Source organism: Ranitomeya variabilis, chromosome 1 (assembly GCF_051348905.1).
Source record: "Ranitomeya variabilis isolate aRanVar5 chromosome 1, aRanVar5.hap1, whole genome shotgun sequence".
NCBI lineage: Eukaryota > Metazoa > Chordata > Amphibia > Anura > Dendrobatidae > Ranitomeya > Ranitomeya variabilis.
The window spans coordinates 1,028,232,454-1,028,252,361 of NC_135232.1; the positions used below are offsets into that span (position 1 = coordinate 1,028,232,454).

At 44.8% G+C, this 19,908-nt stretch overlaps 1 protein-coding gene across 2 annotated transcripts in view; it reads left to right on the forward strand.

Annotated features, from left to right (window-relative positions):
• FAM149A (family with sequence similarity 149 member A) overlaps nucleotides 1–19,908 on the forward strand; it is a 74,635-nt gene that overhangs the window by 23,262 nt on the left and 31,465 nt on the right. For both annotated transcript variants that reach the window (XM_077279633.1, XM_077279634.1), the window contains exons 3-5: nucleotides 6,817–6,949; nucleotides 9,867–10,009; nucleotides 12,075–12,206. In XM_077279633.1, the coding sequence (XP_077135748.1) occupies nucleotides 6,817–6,949; nucleotides 9,867–10,009; nucleotides 12,075–12,206 (408 nt within the window). The remainder of the gene's footprint in view (nucleotides 1–6,816; nucleotides 6,950–9,866; nucleotides 10,010–12,074; nucleotides 12,207–19,908) is intronic.

Genomic DNA, 19,908 nt, shown 5'->3' on the forward strand with positions numbered 1-19,908 from the left:
CCGTGACACCGCACAGTCTGAAGAAGCCGTAGGGAGATGAGTGAGAGGTGGAGGTTCAGATATGCACTGCGCATGTCCATGGATCTCAGGCCCCCAGTGGGATTAAATCAGAAGACACTACGAGGCGGGATCTCGTCCAGCGCGGCCGCACAGGCTCAGCCAGCCTGACACCAAATGATGTCAGAAGACGGGCAGCGCAAAATGTGTGCATGGCCAAGGGCTAACCTAACAGCGCAGGCTCCGGGACTGATTCAAACAACGCTGAGGAGGCGGCGCACGGCGCCAAGGGGGTAAGAATGACGGCTGTGCTGCGTCACATCACAAAGGAAAGTTCCACCTACCGGACGGTATCACGGTAGGAGGGGACACTTTTCATAAGTGTTAGGTTCAGCATGTGCAAGGACCATAATTAAAAGAGCTAAGTTTACCTTTTCCAGCATTAGTGCTGTACACGATGGCTCTTTCAGCTACAAACGCCTGGGGGGGGGGTTAAAGTTTCCCTTTCAACTTGCTCCAGTGCAGGCTTCGGCCTACACTCTGCTCCCTCTCCTCCTCCTGCTGACCCTGGGCTCTAACACTGCCAGTTGGGGCCCAGATGTGCTAGCTGCACAGAGCCAAACACCAGCCAATGTGTCAGTGGGGTTCAGCACCGCCAGCTGTTCCCCTGCTGTGTAGCCGGCAACGTGTCCTGCAACAGCCACGCAGACACAAGAACTGAAATTGAAGGAAACCTGTCCCCCCTCCCACAGGCTTTTTACGTTTTACAGCCACCTTGTACGACAGTAATGCTGCATGTGTGCAAGGTGGTTCAGAAACTTATTCTCCTTGCCCATGTTGAAGTGAACACGTCTAAAAATGAGTCCTCTGCGACCATTAAAACGTCCCTCAGGTGTGATTTTCCTTTGTATTGACACGCAACAAGCTCCTTGGTAGCATCATTGTTTGGCTGCCTGCGCCTCTGCGGCCGCCTTGCCCCACACAACGCCCCTCGGTGTCTTATTTATTGGGACTGCGAGGGTGTGATTGATGGGCATGAACGGTGCATTTCTTCGCCTGTCCCTCATCTCCTTCCGCCTTCTTCGGACTGTGCGTCTTCATGGCCGTGGCATGCGATAAGGGATCAGCTGACGCCGCATAGTCTGAAGCGGGTGTAAGAACCCAAGCGGGAGGCGAACATATGTACTGCGCCAGGCCATGAATCCCAGCCCCGCAGTGTTTTAACAATGTTAAGACACTGGGGGGCTGGGATTCATGGTCATCGCAAACTGCAACGGCCGACATAACATGATGTCAGAGGATGGGCAGCGCTAACAGCGCAAGGCCAAGGGATAACACAAAAGCGCAGACTCCTGTGCAACAAATAACGATGCTCAGGAGGCCGCGCAAAGCACCAAGGTGGCATTTTTGCCAGCTGTACTGCGTCTCTTTACGAAGGGAACTCACGCCTCAAAATCAGTTTGACTGTGTAAGGGCCTAAATGTTATACGTGTTCCTTTCAGCGTGTGCAAGGAGCAAAATTAAAAGAGCAACCTTTGACTTGTGCAGCATTACTGCTGCATAAGCTGTGGCTCTTCTACTTTGTAACACCTGAGGGGGGTTAAAGGTTACCTTTGAAATTGGTTCAATTAGGCTTCGGCCTACACTCTGCTCCCCCTGCAGAGCCCGGGCTCCAACACCGCCAGTTGGGGCCTGGTACTGCTAGCTGCACAGAGAAAAACACCAGCCAATGTGTCAGTGGTGTTCAGCACCGCCAGCTGTTCCCCTGCTGTGCAGCCGGCAACGTGTCCTGCAACAGCCACGCAGGCACAACAGACCCAAAGCTGCCGCCAGTGCAGGCTTCGGCCTACACTCTGCTCCATCTCCTCCTCCTGCTGACCCTGGGCTCCAACACCGCCAGTTGGGGCCCGGTACTGCTAGCTGCACAGAGAAAAACACCAGCCAATGTGTCAGTGGGGTTCAGCACCGCCAGCTGTTCCCCTGCTGTGTAGCCGGCATCGTGTCCTGCAAAAGCCACGCAGACACAAGAACTGAAATTGAAGGGAACCTGTCCCCCCTCCCCCAGGAGTTTGTACGTTTTACAGCCACCTTGTACAGCGGTAATGCTGCATGTGTGCAAGGTGGCTCATAAACGTATTCTCCTCGCACATGTGGAACTGAAAACACGTCTAAAATGTGTCCTCTGTGTGACCATTTAACCGTCCCGGTGGTGTGACTTTCCTTTGTAATGACACGCTGCAACCCCCTTGGTAGCGCTGCCCGTCTTCTGGCATCATTGTTTGGCTGCCTGCGCCTCTGCGGCCGCCCTGACCCACACAACGCCCCTCGGTGTCTTATTTATTGGGACTGCGAGGGTGTGATTGATGGGCATGAGCAGTGCATCAGTTCGCCTGTCCCTCATCTCCTTCCGCCTTCTTCAGACTGTGCGGCTTCATGGCCGTGGCATGCGATAAGGGATCAGCTGACGCCGCACAGTCTGAAGCGGGTGTAAGGACCCGAGTGTGAGAGGCGAACATATGTGCTGCGCCAGGCCATGAATCCCAGCCCCGCAGTGTTTTAACAATGTTAAGACACTGCGGGGCTGTGATTCATGGGCATCGCGAACCGCACCGGCCGACATTAAATGATGTCAGAAGATGGGCAGCGCTAACAGCGCTAGGCCAGGGGATAACACGACAGCGCAGACTCCTGTACAGCAAATAACAACGCTCAGGAGGCTGCACCCAGCACCAAGGTGGGATTCTTGACATCTGTGCTGCGTCTCATTACGAAGGGAACTCGCGCCTCCAACACAGTTTGACTGTATAAAGGGCTAAATGTTATACGTGTTTCATTCAGCGTGTGCAAGGAGCAAAATTAAAAGAGCAACCTTTGACTTGTGCAGCACTACTGCTGCATAAGCTGTGGCTCTTCTACTTTGTAACACCTGAGGGGGGGTTAAAGGTTACCTTTGAAATTGGTTCAATTAGGCTTCGGCCTACACTCTGCTCCCCCTGCAGAGCCCGGGCTCCAACACCGCCAGTTGGGGCCCGGTACTGCTAGCTGCACAGAGAAAAACACCAGCCAATGTGTCAGTGGGGTTCAGCACCGCCAGCTGTTCCCCTGCTGTGCAGCCGGCAACGTGTCCTGCAACAGCCACGCAGGCACAACAGACCCAAAGCTGCCGCCAGTGCAGACTTCGGCCTACACTCTGCTCCATCTCCTCCTCCTGCTGACCCTGGGCTCCAACACCGCCAGTTGGGGCCCGGTACTGCTAGCTGCACAGAGAAAAACACCAGCCAATGTGTCAGTGGGGTTCAGCACCGCCAGCTGTTCCCCTGCTGTGTAGCCGGCATCGTGTCCTGCAAAAGCCACGCAGACACAAGAACTGAAATTGAAGGGAACCTGTCCCCCCTCCCCCAGGCGTTTGTACGTTTTACAGCCACCTTGTACAGTGGTAATGCTGCATGTGTGCAAGGTGGCTCATAAACGTATTCTCCTCGCACATGTGGAACTGAAAACACGTCTAAAATGTGTCCTCTGTGTGACCATTTAACCGTCCCGGTGGTGTGACTTTCCTTTGTAATGACACGCTGCAACCCCCTTGGTAGCGCTGCCCTTCTTCTGGCATCATTGTTTGGCTGCCTGCGCCTCTGCGGCCGCCCTGACCCACACAACGCCCCTCGGTGTCTTATTTATTGGGACTGCGAGGGTGTGATTGATGGGCATGAGCAGTGCATCAGTTCGCCTGTCCCTCATCTCCTTCCGCCTTCTTCAGACTGTGCGGCTTCATGGCCGTGGCATGCGATAAGGGATCAGCTGACGCTGCACAGTCTGAAGCGGGTGTAAGGACCCGAGTGTGAGAGGCGAACATATGTGCTGCGCCAGGCCATGAATCCCAGCCCCGCAGTGTTTTAACAATGTTAAGACACTGCGGGGCTGGGATTCATGGTCATCGCGAACCGCACCGGCCGACATTAAATGATGTCAGAAGATGGGCAGCGCTAACAGCGCTAGGCCAGGGGATAACACGACAGCGCAGACTCCTGTACAGCAAATAACAACGCTCAGGAGGCTGCACCCAGCACCAAGGTGGGATTCTTGACATCTGTGCTGCGTCTCATTACGAAGGGAACTCGCGCCTCCAACACAGTTTGACTGTATAAAGGGCTAAATGTTATACGTGTTTCATTCAGCGTGTGCAAGGAGCAAAATTAAAAGAGCAACCTTTGACTTGTGCAGCACTACTGCTGCATAAGCTGTGGCTCTTCTACTTTGTAACACCTGAGGGGGGGTTAAAGGTTACCTTTGAAATTGGTTCAATTAGGCTTCGGCCTACACTCTGCTCCCCCTGCAGAGCCCGGGCTCCAACACCGCCAGTTGGGGCCCGGTACTGCTAGCTGCACAGAGAAAAACACCAGCCAATGTGTCAGTGGGGTTCAGCACCGCCAGCTGTTCCCCTGCTTTGCAGCCGGCAACGTGTCCTGCAACAGCCACGCAGGCACAACAAACCCAAAGCTGCCGCCAGTGCAGGCTTCGGCCTACACTCTGCTCCATCTCCTCCTCCTGCTGACCCTGGGCTCCAACACCGCCAGTTGGGGCTCTAGGAAGACAAGCTTGAATAGGTCCCCATCCTGGTTCCAGCACCGTCAGCTGGTTCCGGGCAGAGCCTTTGGCTTAGGTGCCTCCCTCTGGGTATCCGAGTTCCACCAACGCCAGGTGGTCCTTGGTAGTGCTTTCAGGCACGGGTACCTCCTGCTTAGTAACCGGGTTCCAGTAACGTCAGCTGGTCCTCGGTCGTTCCATTGTCTCTTGGACCTTCGGCTACCCATCCGGGTTCCAGCACCGTCAGCTGGTTCTCGGCAGTGTCTTTTGCTCTTATACCTTCTGCTCCCCATCCTGGTTCCAGTACCGTCAGCTGGTTCCGGGCAGAGCCTTTGGCTTAGGTGCCTCCCTCTGGGTATCCGAGTTCCACCAACGTCAGGTGGTCCTTGGTAGTGCTTTCAGGCACGGGTACCTCCTGCTTAGTAACCGGGTTCCAGTAACGTCAGCTGGTCCTCGGTAGTTCCATTGGCTCTTGGACCTTCGGCTACCCATCCGGGTTCCAGCACCGTCAGCTGGTTCTCGGCAGTGTCTTTTGCTCTTGTACCTTCTGCTCCCCATCCTGGTTCCAGTACCGTCAGCTGGTTCCGGGCAGAGCCTTTGGCTTAGGTGCCTCCCTCTGGGTATCCGAGTTCCACCAACGTCAGGTGGTCCTTGGTAGTGCTTTCAGGCACGGGTACCTCCTGCTTAGTAACCGGGTTCCAGTAACGTCAGCTGGTCCTCGGTAGCTCCATTGGCTCTTGGACCTTCGGGTAGCCATCCGAGTTCCAGTTCCATCAGCTGTTTCTCGGCATTTTCTCAGCCTTCTTGTACCTTCTGCTACATTTCCAAGTTCAAGAGACTAAACACGATGAGCCGGAAGACCACCCCTAAGATGACGACGACACCAGAGGCGACAACCACCGTGATGACGACGACCCTGGAGACGATGACCCTGAAGACCACCCCGATGACGACGACCCCGGAGACGACGACCCTGCAGACGACGACGACCTGGAAGACCGAGAAGCAGAAGAACAAGAGGCTGCAGAACAAAGAGCAGAAGAACATTAAGCATAAGACTAAATATCAGAGCAAAAGATATTATCTAAATTATAAGCAGAAGAAGACTAAGCAGTGTATGGGGGTGAGTCCGTTCCTCCTCGTGGTGCCCCTGGATAAAGCCTGATGCTGCAGGCCAAACTGAACGCGGACAAATGTAACTGTTTTGTGACAGGCAGAACGGAAGGTGTAATCTTCAAACTTTTATAGATAACAACTACGGGAATGCCTGTCACAAATAAGAATATGATGAAGAAGTTGAATATGAAGAAGATAATAGTAAAATAAAAAGAATATGAACAATGTAACAAAAAAAATAATAGGTAGAAGATGAAGAAGAAGATGAATAAGGTGAAGAAGTTGATGTCAAAGAAGCTGATGATGAGGATAATGAAGAAGAAAGTGTGGGAGAAGTAAAAAAGAAGGTGAAGGGCGTGGAAGTAGTGAAACATCAATATCTGACAAAATAAAATAAAAAAAAATAACATAGTCAAAATCTTTCTAACGCCGAACGTCATAAAAAAAAATAAAAATCCTGCTATTCTATTTGATTGGGCTAAACCTCTGTGCCTTTAATGTCTCCGCCACCTCCCCCAATACATCCTACATTATTCTTAGTTGTTTTCCTTCATGTAGAATGAACCTACAAGTTTATAAAGGGTTTATTTTAATTCCGATATTTTCGTCCCATTGACTTGCATTGGGATCGGGTATCGGTATCGGATTGGATCCGATACTTTGATGGTATCGGCCGATACTTTCCGATACCGATACTTTCCGATATCGGAAGGTATCGCTCAACACTAATCGCGAGTGATATATAGAAGATCCTAATGTTCACATGCAGTACTAGCAATGTTCCAAAAAGACATGTCCCTTTAAATGGCAAAACTGCACACCCTAATAATTTTTTTTACACGGCTTTCCCTATTTATATAGAATAAATCTGTATTAAAACGTTAGTCACTTTGTAAAAAGATCAGATTGTGTGATGTTTGGGGCGGCATGTGGCCAGACTGGTAAACATGGACATTGGTATTAGTGCTGAGCTGACGCCATTGATAAGCTGCCCGTTATAGTGGCGCTGATTGATTCTCCTGCTGTATCTTGGGTATCATTCTGCTGTGAACCTTTCACATTGAGTATGCTGGCCGATATCCAGGCTGCAATATTTTTACTTTTTTTATGTTTCCACAGTGAATCAGTCTCGTCGTTGTCGTCCAGTGGACAAACTACTCCGACAGACTTAAATCATTCCTGGTCAGGAATACAAAGCTATACTACTGGACTGTCCACAGAAAGGAGCTCAGTCTACTCCTGGAGAGATGATGTATGATCCTTCTTATTGCTGACCATTAGTTTCTCAATCAATTTCCTCCCCCCCTAAACTCAAATGCTAACAGCTCTTAATGCCTGATGCTATAGGTCTTTATGGGGGAACCACAGAAAAACGTTTTTTACAGTTCTTTTTGTGAATTGTAACAGATGTGAATGGTCCTGTCAAGCATATTGATCTACATTGAAGTACATTTATGGCATATGTACCAGATATGTATGATACAGGTGCTTCCCACATAATTAGGATATCATCAAAAAGATATAACCGAAATAAACACTTGAAATAGATCCCTCTGCCTATAATGACTCTATATAATATGAGTTTCACTTTTTGTATTGAAGAACTGAAATTAACTTTTTGATGATATTCTAATTTTGTCAGAAGCACCTGTACATGTGGGACCCATGTCTGGAGAACGGGAGCCTGATATGAGGGGCTGCACATGTGTGGCTTTCTCTATTCACTTGTATTTGAGTTCACAAAATGACCAAGTGTGCCCTTTAATCAGTGCATATGCTATAAACTTAAGAGATGGGAAAATCAATCAGTTTATGACATCATTTTATGATTAGTGTGGGTTTCACCTCTGTGGTGTCCATCAATCCTGAGATCGAAGAACCTTTCTGTATTAATTCCTGCACCATGGCACCTCTGACCACCAGGTTATACAGATCCCAAATAGTTGGAAGGAGCTGCCCTGTGGTTCCCGGCCGGTGTCCTTGGCATCAGTGACCAGGGAAAGGCTGAACAGGCCGTGGCTCTGAATCATCTGTGTGGCCTCTTCATTTCCACAAATGCTGAAGAGTCCCAGAGGAAGGATCACCACCAACTATAAAGTGATGGCATATCCAAGGGACTGAAACACTACTTTAAAGTGATTCATTATTTTTGGTTCTCTACTTTCCTTATTTCCTTAAAGAGACACTAATGTAAATATTGATATTGTGTTGCGATGGTAGCATCAACAGACCAATTTCCTATTTAGACGAATTAATGATCCGCTTGTCTAAACAAGCTGGCAATCACCAGACAAATTAGCAAAATGCTAGATCGTCCGGGGCAATGATTTTATGTCAGCTTAAGAATACTTATTGGCAGCACATCATGTAAAAGGGTGATATGCTGCCGATAACATGATATTGTAAGTGCACAAAGCAACTGTATTAATGATCGTTCTGTGTGTATAGAAATGTGGACAATGATGAAATGATCTCCAACCAGTTTGTATACAGCAATTTCACATTTAGGTGTTTAGTAAAAGCTTATACAGACATTCATACAGATTGGTCCAAAATCGGACCGCTATGCACATACTGGATACTCTCCCGATCAGCATGAATAATTAAACTTGAATCGGCTGAGGCTCAGCTAGTCCGTGAATTGTGGTCTGATCTCATACCGATTTGCACAGACGACTGCATGAGTGCTAAAAAGGGGCATACCGTCATTCTTTTGTGGCCATACTATCACGTAATCTCCACTGTCTGTTGAAACTAACTACTGTGGCAACCTTACCACTTTTCAACCCTTTTAGTTTATTTATGACACCTTGCTATTACCCCGTGCCACTTTATCTGACACAAACCATAATTTGTGTTTAATTGTGTGTAATAGCATTTGTAAATCAGCTGATTAATATTCTAAACTGAATGTGTTCTGCCCTTTAGAGTTTTGATCAGTGATGTGGCTGATGAGGCTTTGTGTTAGAGCATTAGTCTGTATTTGATATCCTGTAATGTTGCACATTAATGATAAAAAGGGACTCCGAAGCGCTGATTTTCAGGGGATTTATGCTGTGGGTTCAGGTTGTTTCATATTCTGTTTAGGATATATTAAGTATTTGATTCAGACATTTCAGCCTCTCTTGGCAGGAAAAATGATGCATAGGTGCATTTTTTATGCGATTTTTACTTTTATATCTGCCCCAAATCTGCAAGGAAAATTAAGCATTGTGTGCATGAGACATTTAGGGATCTCATTAATTTTACTAGAATCAGTGCTAACCACTGACTCACTAAAACTCTTTTGGGAAGCTGATCCTCGGGCAAATTTGTCTGCCACAAATTGGCAGTGGATTTTGCTGCTAATATGTGGCAAATCCTTAGCTAAATCAGTATGAATGCCATATGGATTTGCTCTGGACTTCACCCCGGTGTATTGAAAGAGATGAAATCCACAGTGAAGATATACAGCAGAAATTGACATGATGAAGACTTAAAGGAGTATTCCCATCTCCAAGATTCTACCCCAATATGTTATAAATACAATAATAATAATAGTCGCAAATATCTCCAATTAGAAATGTAGTATAGTTGATTCGCTATGTCGCTTCCCCATGTGCATGGCATTGCAGTAGCTTAAGTATCCATTAATGGACATGAATACTTGTCTTTAGACAGTGCCACTCTTATGGGGAGGTAGACTAGCTAAAATAAGTCATCTATTTTCTAGGAGACCTTGAACCCTGAGAGAAAGCTGACACCACCCAAGTCTTATTAAGAGATTTCTGGTTGTATTATTTGGGAGCTAAATTGCAATCATACAGTATTTGGCACTATATGGTTGAAGAATATTGCACCATAAGGCAGTATTATCTTTGGCAATATATACTGTAGCAATATAACTGTCTTATATGGGTTGAAATTATGAGTAACTGAAATGAAGAAGACCTTGAGATTGATAGATACTATATTATATGGACAGAGCAGACAATGAATAAAGTGATTAAAATGGATGGCTAATAACATTGCTGTATACAAACTATACATGATGATAAAATAATTGACTCCACTCTGCGTTGTGAAGTAGAATAACAAAGCGAGACATTTCTCTTCCACACAAGATGCTATTCACACATGTCTGGTGGTGATGACTGTAATCATTTTCCCATTCTAACTACATCTGGCAGGAGTTTGATAAAGCCAACACACAGAGAGTGCACCAGCTATTCTGGGATGTGGACGAGATGCTTTTTGAAGGCAATGTCACTTCTCAAAACAAGAATTTACAAACAGAGTGCAAAGACTGGACCAAGAGATCTCTTCATCTTAGGTAACATGATCTAATAGCATCGTACCAGCGTCATGAGCTAAAAGTTGTTTCTTTCATTGTCACAATGGTCACTGTATGTTGTTGTGTTACGTGTTTTATATGTTTATTCTCCACTCACCTCTCACCTCTGACCTTGGTGTGGTGCCTGAGGAGGCACAAAGTCTGCTTCTGTCACATAAGAAGATGCTAGTATTACTCTGCTGTGTGATAGGTATATCTGAAACCCCTTTTAGCCTTCACTTGTCCTGGTGATTCTGGTACTGGAAAAATCAGTACTGGCCAGATCCGTGGTCCGTGTTCGTGTGACATCCATGTGTACATGTGTGACATTTGTGTGTCCGTGCGCTGTCAGTGTGACACGTATGAGATGAAATGTAGCGTATAAATTTAAGAGTTTTATCTATTAAAGATGTTCAAAGATAGAGATAGATAGCGATGAGGAACATGGTATATACAGTAAATAGATAGATAGAAATATGTCAGTGTGATTTCTAATCACTGCTTTGCGTGCCTTTTTTGTACTTGTATTTATTGTTTAAATAAATAAAATGGCTTGGGGTTCCCCTTAATTTTCATAACCAGCTGAGGGAAAGCTGACAGCTGGGGGCTGATATTAATATTCTGGGAATGGGCCAATAGCCATAGAGGTTCCCAGGCTATTAATATCAGCTCACAGCTGTTTGCTTAGCCTTTACTGGTTCTTATAGGGTGAACCCCCCCAAAAAATAAATTACATGGTGTCACCCCTATATTTACTAACCAGCAAAGGCTAAAAAGACAGCTGCAGGCTGATATTAATAGCCTAGGAAGGGACCATGGATATAACACCCCCTCCCAGTCTAAGAACATCAGCCCTCAGCCTCCCCAGAAATAGCACATCCATTAGAGTTGCCAAATCTGAATGCACCATTCCTAGGACGGCTGAGGGCTGATGTTCTTAGTCTGGGAGAGGACCAATATTTATTTCCCCTTCATAGGCTATTAATATCAGCCCGCAACTGTCTATTTAGCCTTTGCTGGTTAGTAAATATACTGGGGTCCCCACGTCATTTTTTGGATGCCCTCCCCTCTAATAATCAGTAAGGGCTAAGCAAACAGATGTGACCTGGTATTGATAACCTGTGAACCTTTATGGCTATTGGCCCTTTCTCAGAATATTACCATCAGCCCCCAGACAACAGTCTTTTCCTCAGCTGGTTAGGAAAATGACGGGGGATTTCACGCCATTTTATTAATTTAATACGCGCTATACAGTGGGTGATGACTACAAGTCTCATCAGCATCTCCTGGTCTCGCTGATCATAGGGAGACCAGGCAACAATAATTAATTTCATTCAGCGCCTGGCGCCTGGGAACAACAATAACTGTATTGCTTTTCCCAAATGTGGGAGCATGCCGCTGGAGCTTTTCATTCTGGTATATTTCAAACTGATGACACATGGATGTCATCAGTGTGTTATCAGTGTCCACATGTACGGCACACATGTCCGTGGTGCATGAAAAATATGTACATGCCTGCAGGTTTTTCACAAGATCACACGGTTCGTGTGAGAAGCCTGACATGTGCACACCACCATTGAATAAAATGGGTGTGTGTGTGTCCGTATTTGCAATCCTTAAACAACGGACCGCATACGGACATAAAAAAGGGACGTATGAAGAAGGCCTAATATGTTATTTAATTTGCCCTGGTTTATGCCTAATAAAAGGCTTGGTCCCTACCTCCCTACCTGATGATAGTCATTTAATACCAGATATAAAGAATCCATCACTACTCTGACTCTGCACTAGAGTATTACTACTGTCAAAATTTTCTGTAAGAGCTCTGTCCACACCTCCCCAACATACCTCAGACGGAAGACTAAGCTATCCCATATTTATGGCGAACATTCAACAAAGTGTTAACAGAGTCTCAGTTTGTCTTATACAATTCATTAAATACCAGTGTCAGTTTATTATTATGACCTCTACTTTTTGGTCAAATTTTTCATTTAAATTGTTTGTAACATTGAAAACTATAAAATAGAAGTTTATTCTAATTTTTTTTCTTACTTTTGTATTTTAGAATATTAGGAAATCAACTTATATTTCCAAAGGATGAAGGTTTCCAGCACTTTCAGAGTGGGACTTCAAGTTCCTCTTCAAGTTTTTCTACAGGTTCACAAAGTATTACTGAGAGCTCCAGCTCCTTGAGGCAGTAAGTAGAGCAATATTCCATTCTTCATTCCCTCCTTCCCCTTGTTCTTCAGGTGTCTCTTCACACACTGTTTATTAATCTTCATCCTTCTGTTTGGAGTGTGACCTTGAGAAGAAGAAGCTGGCCCCATAATTCTGTCCGGGTGACAGATCACTTGCAGTGAAGCATCAAGTATGAGTTATGGGACTACCATGAAATTTAATATGTCTGTGATATATATAGCCAAGACTACATAAATAATCTGCAATATAGAGCTTTGTACCGGAGCTTGCAAGGATACATTCAACTATATAGATGGTGCGATGCAGTAACCCATGTTACAGCCGGGGGCGCTGTGTGTGCGCTTCAGGATGCGCTTGGAGGCATAATTATGATGGTAAATTAGGGACTGGCATTATTGTAAATGGCCGATATGTGTCGCAGGTTCTCTGCTCTGTAAGCCCAAAATTATTTGGTTATGTTGGGACTTATCGTTCCACAAGAGTTTGTTGTGTTTACTTATAATGGGGGCTTATAGAGTTTGTCAAAGAGCTGGCTGGGAATTGGCTAACCACACATACACCTCCCACCATTGGGGGTGGTTACAGCTACATAATGTGACCAGGGTTTGGTCACATGGTGGAGAGTGTTTGGATCTGTATGGTCCATGTACAAGGTCCTGGTAAAGCCTATGTGTTGGGAGTGCTATCTCCCTGAATAGCACATGGTGGGGCTTTGGACCTGGTGGCCTGGGTGTTGGACGAACGTCCTGAATAGCACCCGGACAGGCCACATGTGTGTGTGCAGAGCCGGGGACCCCCCTACACTGAGAAAGACGCCGTCCTCTTGAGCACCTTGGACTGACGAGGAGTCAGTCTGTGGAGCAGGAGCTCCTGAGAGGTATGGGGAAAGAACTATGTGCACTGACAAAGGACAGTTCCTGAACTGTGCAGTCACCCGGTGACTGGACAGAGACATCCGTGACTAGTGAATGCTTTGTAAAGCCGTATCTGATTAAGTAATGGACTATGTGTAAGCTTCTGATGTGCAACCTGGCTTACAATGCGGTTTATGACTCTTAAATAAACCATATGGACTGTTTTGTGTGAAAAACCGTGCCTGACTATGTTAAGCTGCTGCCAAGCGAGTGTCCCCCAACACAAACAGTGGCGCAACGCCACAATGGGTTATATAGTGCACTGCCTGGTACCTTACAATTGTGGCACAAGTATACTGGCAGCTAATTGACTTGAAAAGACACAGCACAGCAGCATAATAAAAGTTAGCAGTTTTTAGCAATTTATCTTTATTATGTTCTTTAGCTTCTATAGTTAATCCCGGAGTAGAAGGCACATATCTCTTTATTTATGGATTATATTGTATATTTATTTATGAAGCAACTTTTACTATTTAAATGACTTGTCTATTCTTGGTAATCCTTACTTCTAAGGGCCTCCTAAAAATAGGCTGGTCACAAGGCATCATAATGCTGGTGCCCCCGTGGTCAGTTGGGAAGTGCAGGGAAACCTGACAGCATGTGCGGTGGTGCAGTTGCCGGTTGGAAAATGAAGCACTACATTAATGGTCTAGCTGTCCGTCACATGACACTACTGTCACGAACAGCGTGGGAAGACTAAGTGCCACACGAAGGGATGAGGGGAAGGAAGCCCAGACACTAGGGAAAGGGTGAGTGGAGACCACTAGGCAAATCCGATAACACCCTACCTGCCCTACCATCCCTAAATAGTTTCCTCATCACCGAGCAGGAACCTAAGCCCTGTATCTCCCTAGAGCTAGGGCCCTGGATAGGGAGGGGGATGGGAAGTGCAATGGTCAATCCCCACTGTAAACTAAAGACAAAAAGGTAGACAGACAAGGGGAATAAACTTAGCTTGAGCAGACGCAGAGAAGTAACACCAAACGTCCTCAAACAGCTCCAGAGAGGAAGTGAGTCGACTGCTATAGCTCCAAGCCTTCACAATGGAAAAATGTGAATATCACCGGCAACTCTTTGCAGCAGACTGGGGATATATAAACCCCCAGGTCCAGGTCTGTCAACTAGGGAGGTTGCCGCTGGGTCCAAGAATGAGAAGAATTAAGGAGGCATCTGTAATGCCAAACCCGGAGAACTTCTGCAGCCAAATGCAGAGCGACAGTCTGTTGCATCTGAATAATGATGACTAGTGATGAGCGAATATACTCCGGTACTCGAGATTTCGCGAGCACGCTCGGGTGTCCTCCGAGTATTTGTAAGTACTCGGAGATTTAGTTTTCAGCGCCGCAGCTGAATGATTTACAGGCAACCCCCACATGTACTTATGCTGGCTAAGAGATGTAAATCATTCAGCCGAGGTGAGGAAAACTAAATCTCCGAGCACTAAAAAATACTCGGAGGTCACCCGAGCGTGCTCGGGAAATCTCGAGTAACGAGTATATTCCCTCATCACTAATGATGACATCATGAATGATGGATTTTCCTTGTAATCAAAGGGTTTACTGAGATCAACAAAAAATTGCTTGGTTTTGTCTTAAAAAGAGCACAATTCTATTACTCTGCCAACTGCAGCACCAGAGTGATGTGAATTTGTGGATTTTCAGGACAATGGACAATTTGTTTTGAAAATACAAGTAGTAATGACAATGGGGGCTAAAAACATTTCAAAAATCTAATCTAAAAAAAGAAATCTTAAAGAATTCTAGCATTGACTTTAAGCTTCTGGTATTTGGAAAACTTGTAAAAGTCTATATATGGTGGCGCTAAGTATCAATGTGCTAAAGTCCTTGCAGCGACACCGACAAATCTCCACAAATGGTTAGTGCAAAGTACGTAATATTTAAGATAGTATACACCAAAATGTATACAGGTACGCGCTGAACAGTAGCAGATGGAAAAATAATAATATTAATATGGGTGTCTCTTATATATATAAAAATGTACTCAAATGCCAGAGATTATAGCCTATTATAATAACTACATAAATGTACTTGTTAGAGAGATCGTTTAGCTAAATTCCAGTGGCTGGAGGAGAAAAGAACAGAGTACCTACACGGAGATAGTCTGGCTAGATTCCAGTAGCCAGAAGGGAAAAAGTACATGCACGTGTGCCTACCTCCAGTGCTGAATCCTTGGAGCGCTGAAGTCCAAGCAGGTGGCTGCTCTGGCCGGTAGCAGCCGCCTAAAAACTAACCTCCAGGGAGAGGGCAAGATCATGTCGGTCCGGCCGCCGCGTGTGATGAGAGCGGTGAGTCCGGATTGTTTGCAGGACCTTTCCGACGTCACAGAACACGTGACCGCTTGCCCGAGCCCGAGAGCGAAAGTGAAAGTGAACGTGAGTACGGGGTGCAGTGAGAATCAGTCTCTACGCGTTTCGGAGACGCCTGTCTCCTTCCTCAGGAATGATCCCTGCTCCGTACTCTTATTCCTTATATAGATTATTGAAATCCAAAAAGTTCTGTGCCCATATTCAGGCCTCTTGGCGCAATAGTATCCAGCATAAAAATCCATTTTGTCTCAATTCTGGACATGGCTTTGATATAATCTCCGCCCCTCCAATGTCTATATACTGTGGCTATGCCAGAGACTTTCAATTGTCGTGACAGTCCTTTATGATGTTCTACGAAATGCTGAGAGAGAGGGTGACCCATGAAATTATTATTAATGTTTCTAATGTGTTCACCTATTCTTGTTTTCAACGGTCGCTTCGTCCTCCATTAACACTAACAGAAAAATTACAGTATACATTTTGGTGTATACTATCTTAAATATTACGTACTTTGCACTAACCATTTGTGGAGGTTTGTCGGTGTCGCTGCAAGGACTTTAGCACATTGATACTTAGCGCCACCATATATAGACTTTTACACGTTTCTTTCTTTTCCACTTCTTTTGGGTTGGCAGCAGTATCATTGAAATATGTGTGATCTTTGGACTGACAGAAAGGATAGGATCACCAATATCCAAAGATTTTTTAATCTATCACAACATACAAACACCTTAGACCCTGAGAAAGAAGATATTACACATATCAAAGAATCACTAAAAACTTTAGAACAGCTACTTTTGAAAGAAATGCGGGATATGTGGGAGGTGGCCACTCTAGAACGTTATATCACCTATGACTGCATTCCCAGGGGTCTTAAGGTGTTTAAAGCACTCTCAGGGGATATTGGAGACCCAGATACACTTTTACAGTGGAATGCTATGTTTAGATCTTTTTCAAAACAGGCAGTAGAGTTTATCATAGACAAAAGGAGGAAACAATTAATGAGCAATAAACATTCAATTTCCAAACTCTGAGACCATTAGACCTTTTAAAAATCACCCAGAAATTATCAAATTGTCCAATAGCATTCGGATTAGAATCAAACAGAAGGAACAGGAAATTATTGAGAGAAAAAAGAAAAAATTCGGTAGGGATGCAGTTCCTGCATGCACTTTTAGGGACACCCTACTTAATGAATCAGCTTTTGAAACCATTGATCAGATAGAGGGCAGTATTACGGAATCTAGTTCCGTTCTAGAGGATTACTCTATACACCCAACCCCCCCTTCCTCTCCCTCGCCAACCACGCATAATTTGATTCAGGATGATATCAGTCCCCCCAGTTCTCATATTGATATTCAGGAGGCTCAACAATCTCAGGCCATCTTCCCTTCCACCTCTACAGCCACCCTTAATCATTTTCAAACTTTGGCTGACATCTGCCAATCACCATCAAATGACACATGCAACTCCCCCATGGATGGGGGACAAAGAAAAGGGGCTAGCTCCAGAAGTGGTGCCAATCAATCGAATCAGAAACTTAGAAGTATGAATAATACTAATAACAACAAAAAAATTACTAAACATCCTTTTTTTCGTGTAGCCGGAAAAAAACAAGGAAAAGGGGCTGTAGAGGCGGGAAACTCGCCAAAAAGAAAAGGCCAGTAGATACATCTGATAGTAATATTCCTAAAATTTTTAGCTTGAGTAAACAACATTTGGGGGCGGATGCTCTATCACTATTACGGAAAGGTCTGAAATATGCTCCGGCAAGTAAATTCAATAAATTTGAGGCCTATATTGGCATCAAATTATTTATGAGAAAACTAGCCATTAAGAGACACTATATAAAAAATCCTGTGGTCAATAATATGGAATCTGCTCAAAACAGTATTTATATTCATACTAACCTTAAAAATCCATCAAAATTCCATCCTATAAATGAATACTCTGAACAAATGAACACGTTTCAGACCAACGTAACTGATGAAATCAGAAAAATTAGTGATAAAAAATGTGGTAAATTTAAATTTAATCTATCCAAGAATGAAAGGAAAGCTATTATCTCTCTACAACATAACAAGGAATTAATCATTCGTCCAGCAGACAAAGGAGGGGGGGTGGTTATACTTGATAAAGAAGCCTATCATAAAGAAGCACTTCGTTTACTCGGTGATTCCTTGACTTATAAGAAATTAAATAAAAATCCCACTGATGCTTACATTAAAGAAATGAAAATACTTACAAAAAAAGGCCTAGATATGGGTTTTATCAACAAACAAGAGTTTGATTTTATAAACTGTGGACCTCCTAGATTGGCAGTATTTTATTATCTACCGAAAATACATAAGGATGCTAATAATCCGCCCGGTAGACCGATTGTCTCGGGCATCCAATGTCTGACAGCCAATATGTCTAAACTTGTGGATTCACATCTACAACCTATTGTACCATCACTGCCATCACATTTGAAAGATAGCTCACATATCCTCCAACTTCTACAAAAAGTAATTTGGAAAAAAGAATATAATATGGGTACTTTGGACATAACCTCATTATATACGGTTATTGACCATAAGAAAGGTTGTGAGGCTGCCAAATATTTTTTAAATAAATTGTCTGTAGTTCCTCCAGAACAAATCGAATTTTTAGGTGAACTCATGCAGTTCATTTTAACCCATAACTATTTCTTATATGAAGAGGACTACTACTCCCAGCAATGGGGTACCGCTATGGGGACCAGGTTCGCGCCCAGTTATGCTAACCTCTATGTAGGCAGGTGGGAGGAACATCACATATACCCGGGGGGTCACCTGTGCGCGAACCTGGTCCTCTGGAGGCGTTTTATCGATGATATTATTTTTATCTGGTCTGGTGGTTGGGACACTCTTAATCAGTTTTTAATGGATATAAATAAAAATCAGTATTTTTTAAAGTTCACTTCCACCACCAGCACCACTGAGATCAATTTTTTAGATTTGAAAATTTTTATTGAGGATTTTAAAATTCACACATGCACCTTCATGAAACCCACGGACACCAATAGCTATATCCCTCTGGATAGCTGTCATCTCCCTAGCTGGCTGCTCAACATCCCGAAAAGCCAGTTTACCAGGATTCACCGTAACTGCTCTAGGCCCCAGGATTTTGAACTAGAAGCATTAACACTAACAGAAAAATTCTTAGAAAAAGGCTACGACAAAAAAATGTTAGAAAAATCGAAGGAAATGGCCCTTACTAAATCGAGAAAGGAGCTAATTAATCCAGCCCCCAGGCATATAGAAAACTTGGACTTTATTCCTATCATAACCAAATATAACACCAATTCTAACATTTTGCGCAAGATAGTCAGCAGATATTGGCACATCCTAAAAAATGACAAGATCCTGGGGGATAGGATCACGGATAAGCCCCGCTTTGTATACAAAAAATCTCAAAATCTCAGAAATCTGATTGCCCCCACTGTACAGAAAAAGTCCTCTCTGATACAGTCCTCTATATTTCATACGAAGTTACAAGGTTTTTTTCCATGCCTTAGATGCAATATGTGCAAACAGACTATCACACGGAAATGCACTGACATTAAAAAAGGGGATATGAAGATTCAAATTAAGGACTTTATAACATGTTCCACTACAGGGGTAATCTACACTATAGAATGCCCCTGTGGGAAACTATATGTGGGGAGGACGAAGCGACCGTTGAAAACAAGAATAGGTGAACACATTAGAAACATTAATAATAATTTCATGGGTCACCCTCTCTCTCAGCATTTCGTAGAACATCATAAAGGACTGTCACGACAAATGAAAGTCTCTGGCATAGCCACAGTATATAGACATTGGAGGGGCGGAGATTATATCAAAGCCATGTCCAGAATTGAGACAAAATGGATTTTTATGCTGGATACTATTGCGCCAAGAGGCCTGAATATGGGCACAGAACTTTTTGGATTTCAATAATCTATATAAGGAATAAGAGTACGGAGCAGGGATCATTCCTGAGGAAGGAGACAGGCGTCTCCGAAACGCGTAGAGACTGATTCTCACTGCACCCCGTACTCGCGTTCACTTTCACTTTCGCTCTCGGGCTCGGGCAAGCGGTCACGTGTTCTGTGACGTCGGAAAGGTCCTGCAAACAATCCGGACTCACCGCTCTCATCACACGCGGCGGCCGGACCGACAGGATCTTGCCCTCTCCCTGGAGGTTAGTTTTTAGGCGGCTGCTACCGGCCGGAGCAGCCACCTGCTTGGACTTTCTTCAATCCACTTGGATCCTTCTTAGAAGTACGACGGCATCCATAGAGTCCTCCAGCGCTCCAAGGATTCAGCACTGGAGGTAGGCACACGTGCATGTACTTTTTCCCTTCTGGCTACTGGAATCTAGCCAGACTATCTCCGTGTAGGTACTCTGTTCTTTTCTCCTCCAGCCACTGGAATTTAGCTAAACGATCTCTCTAA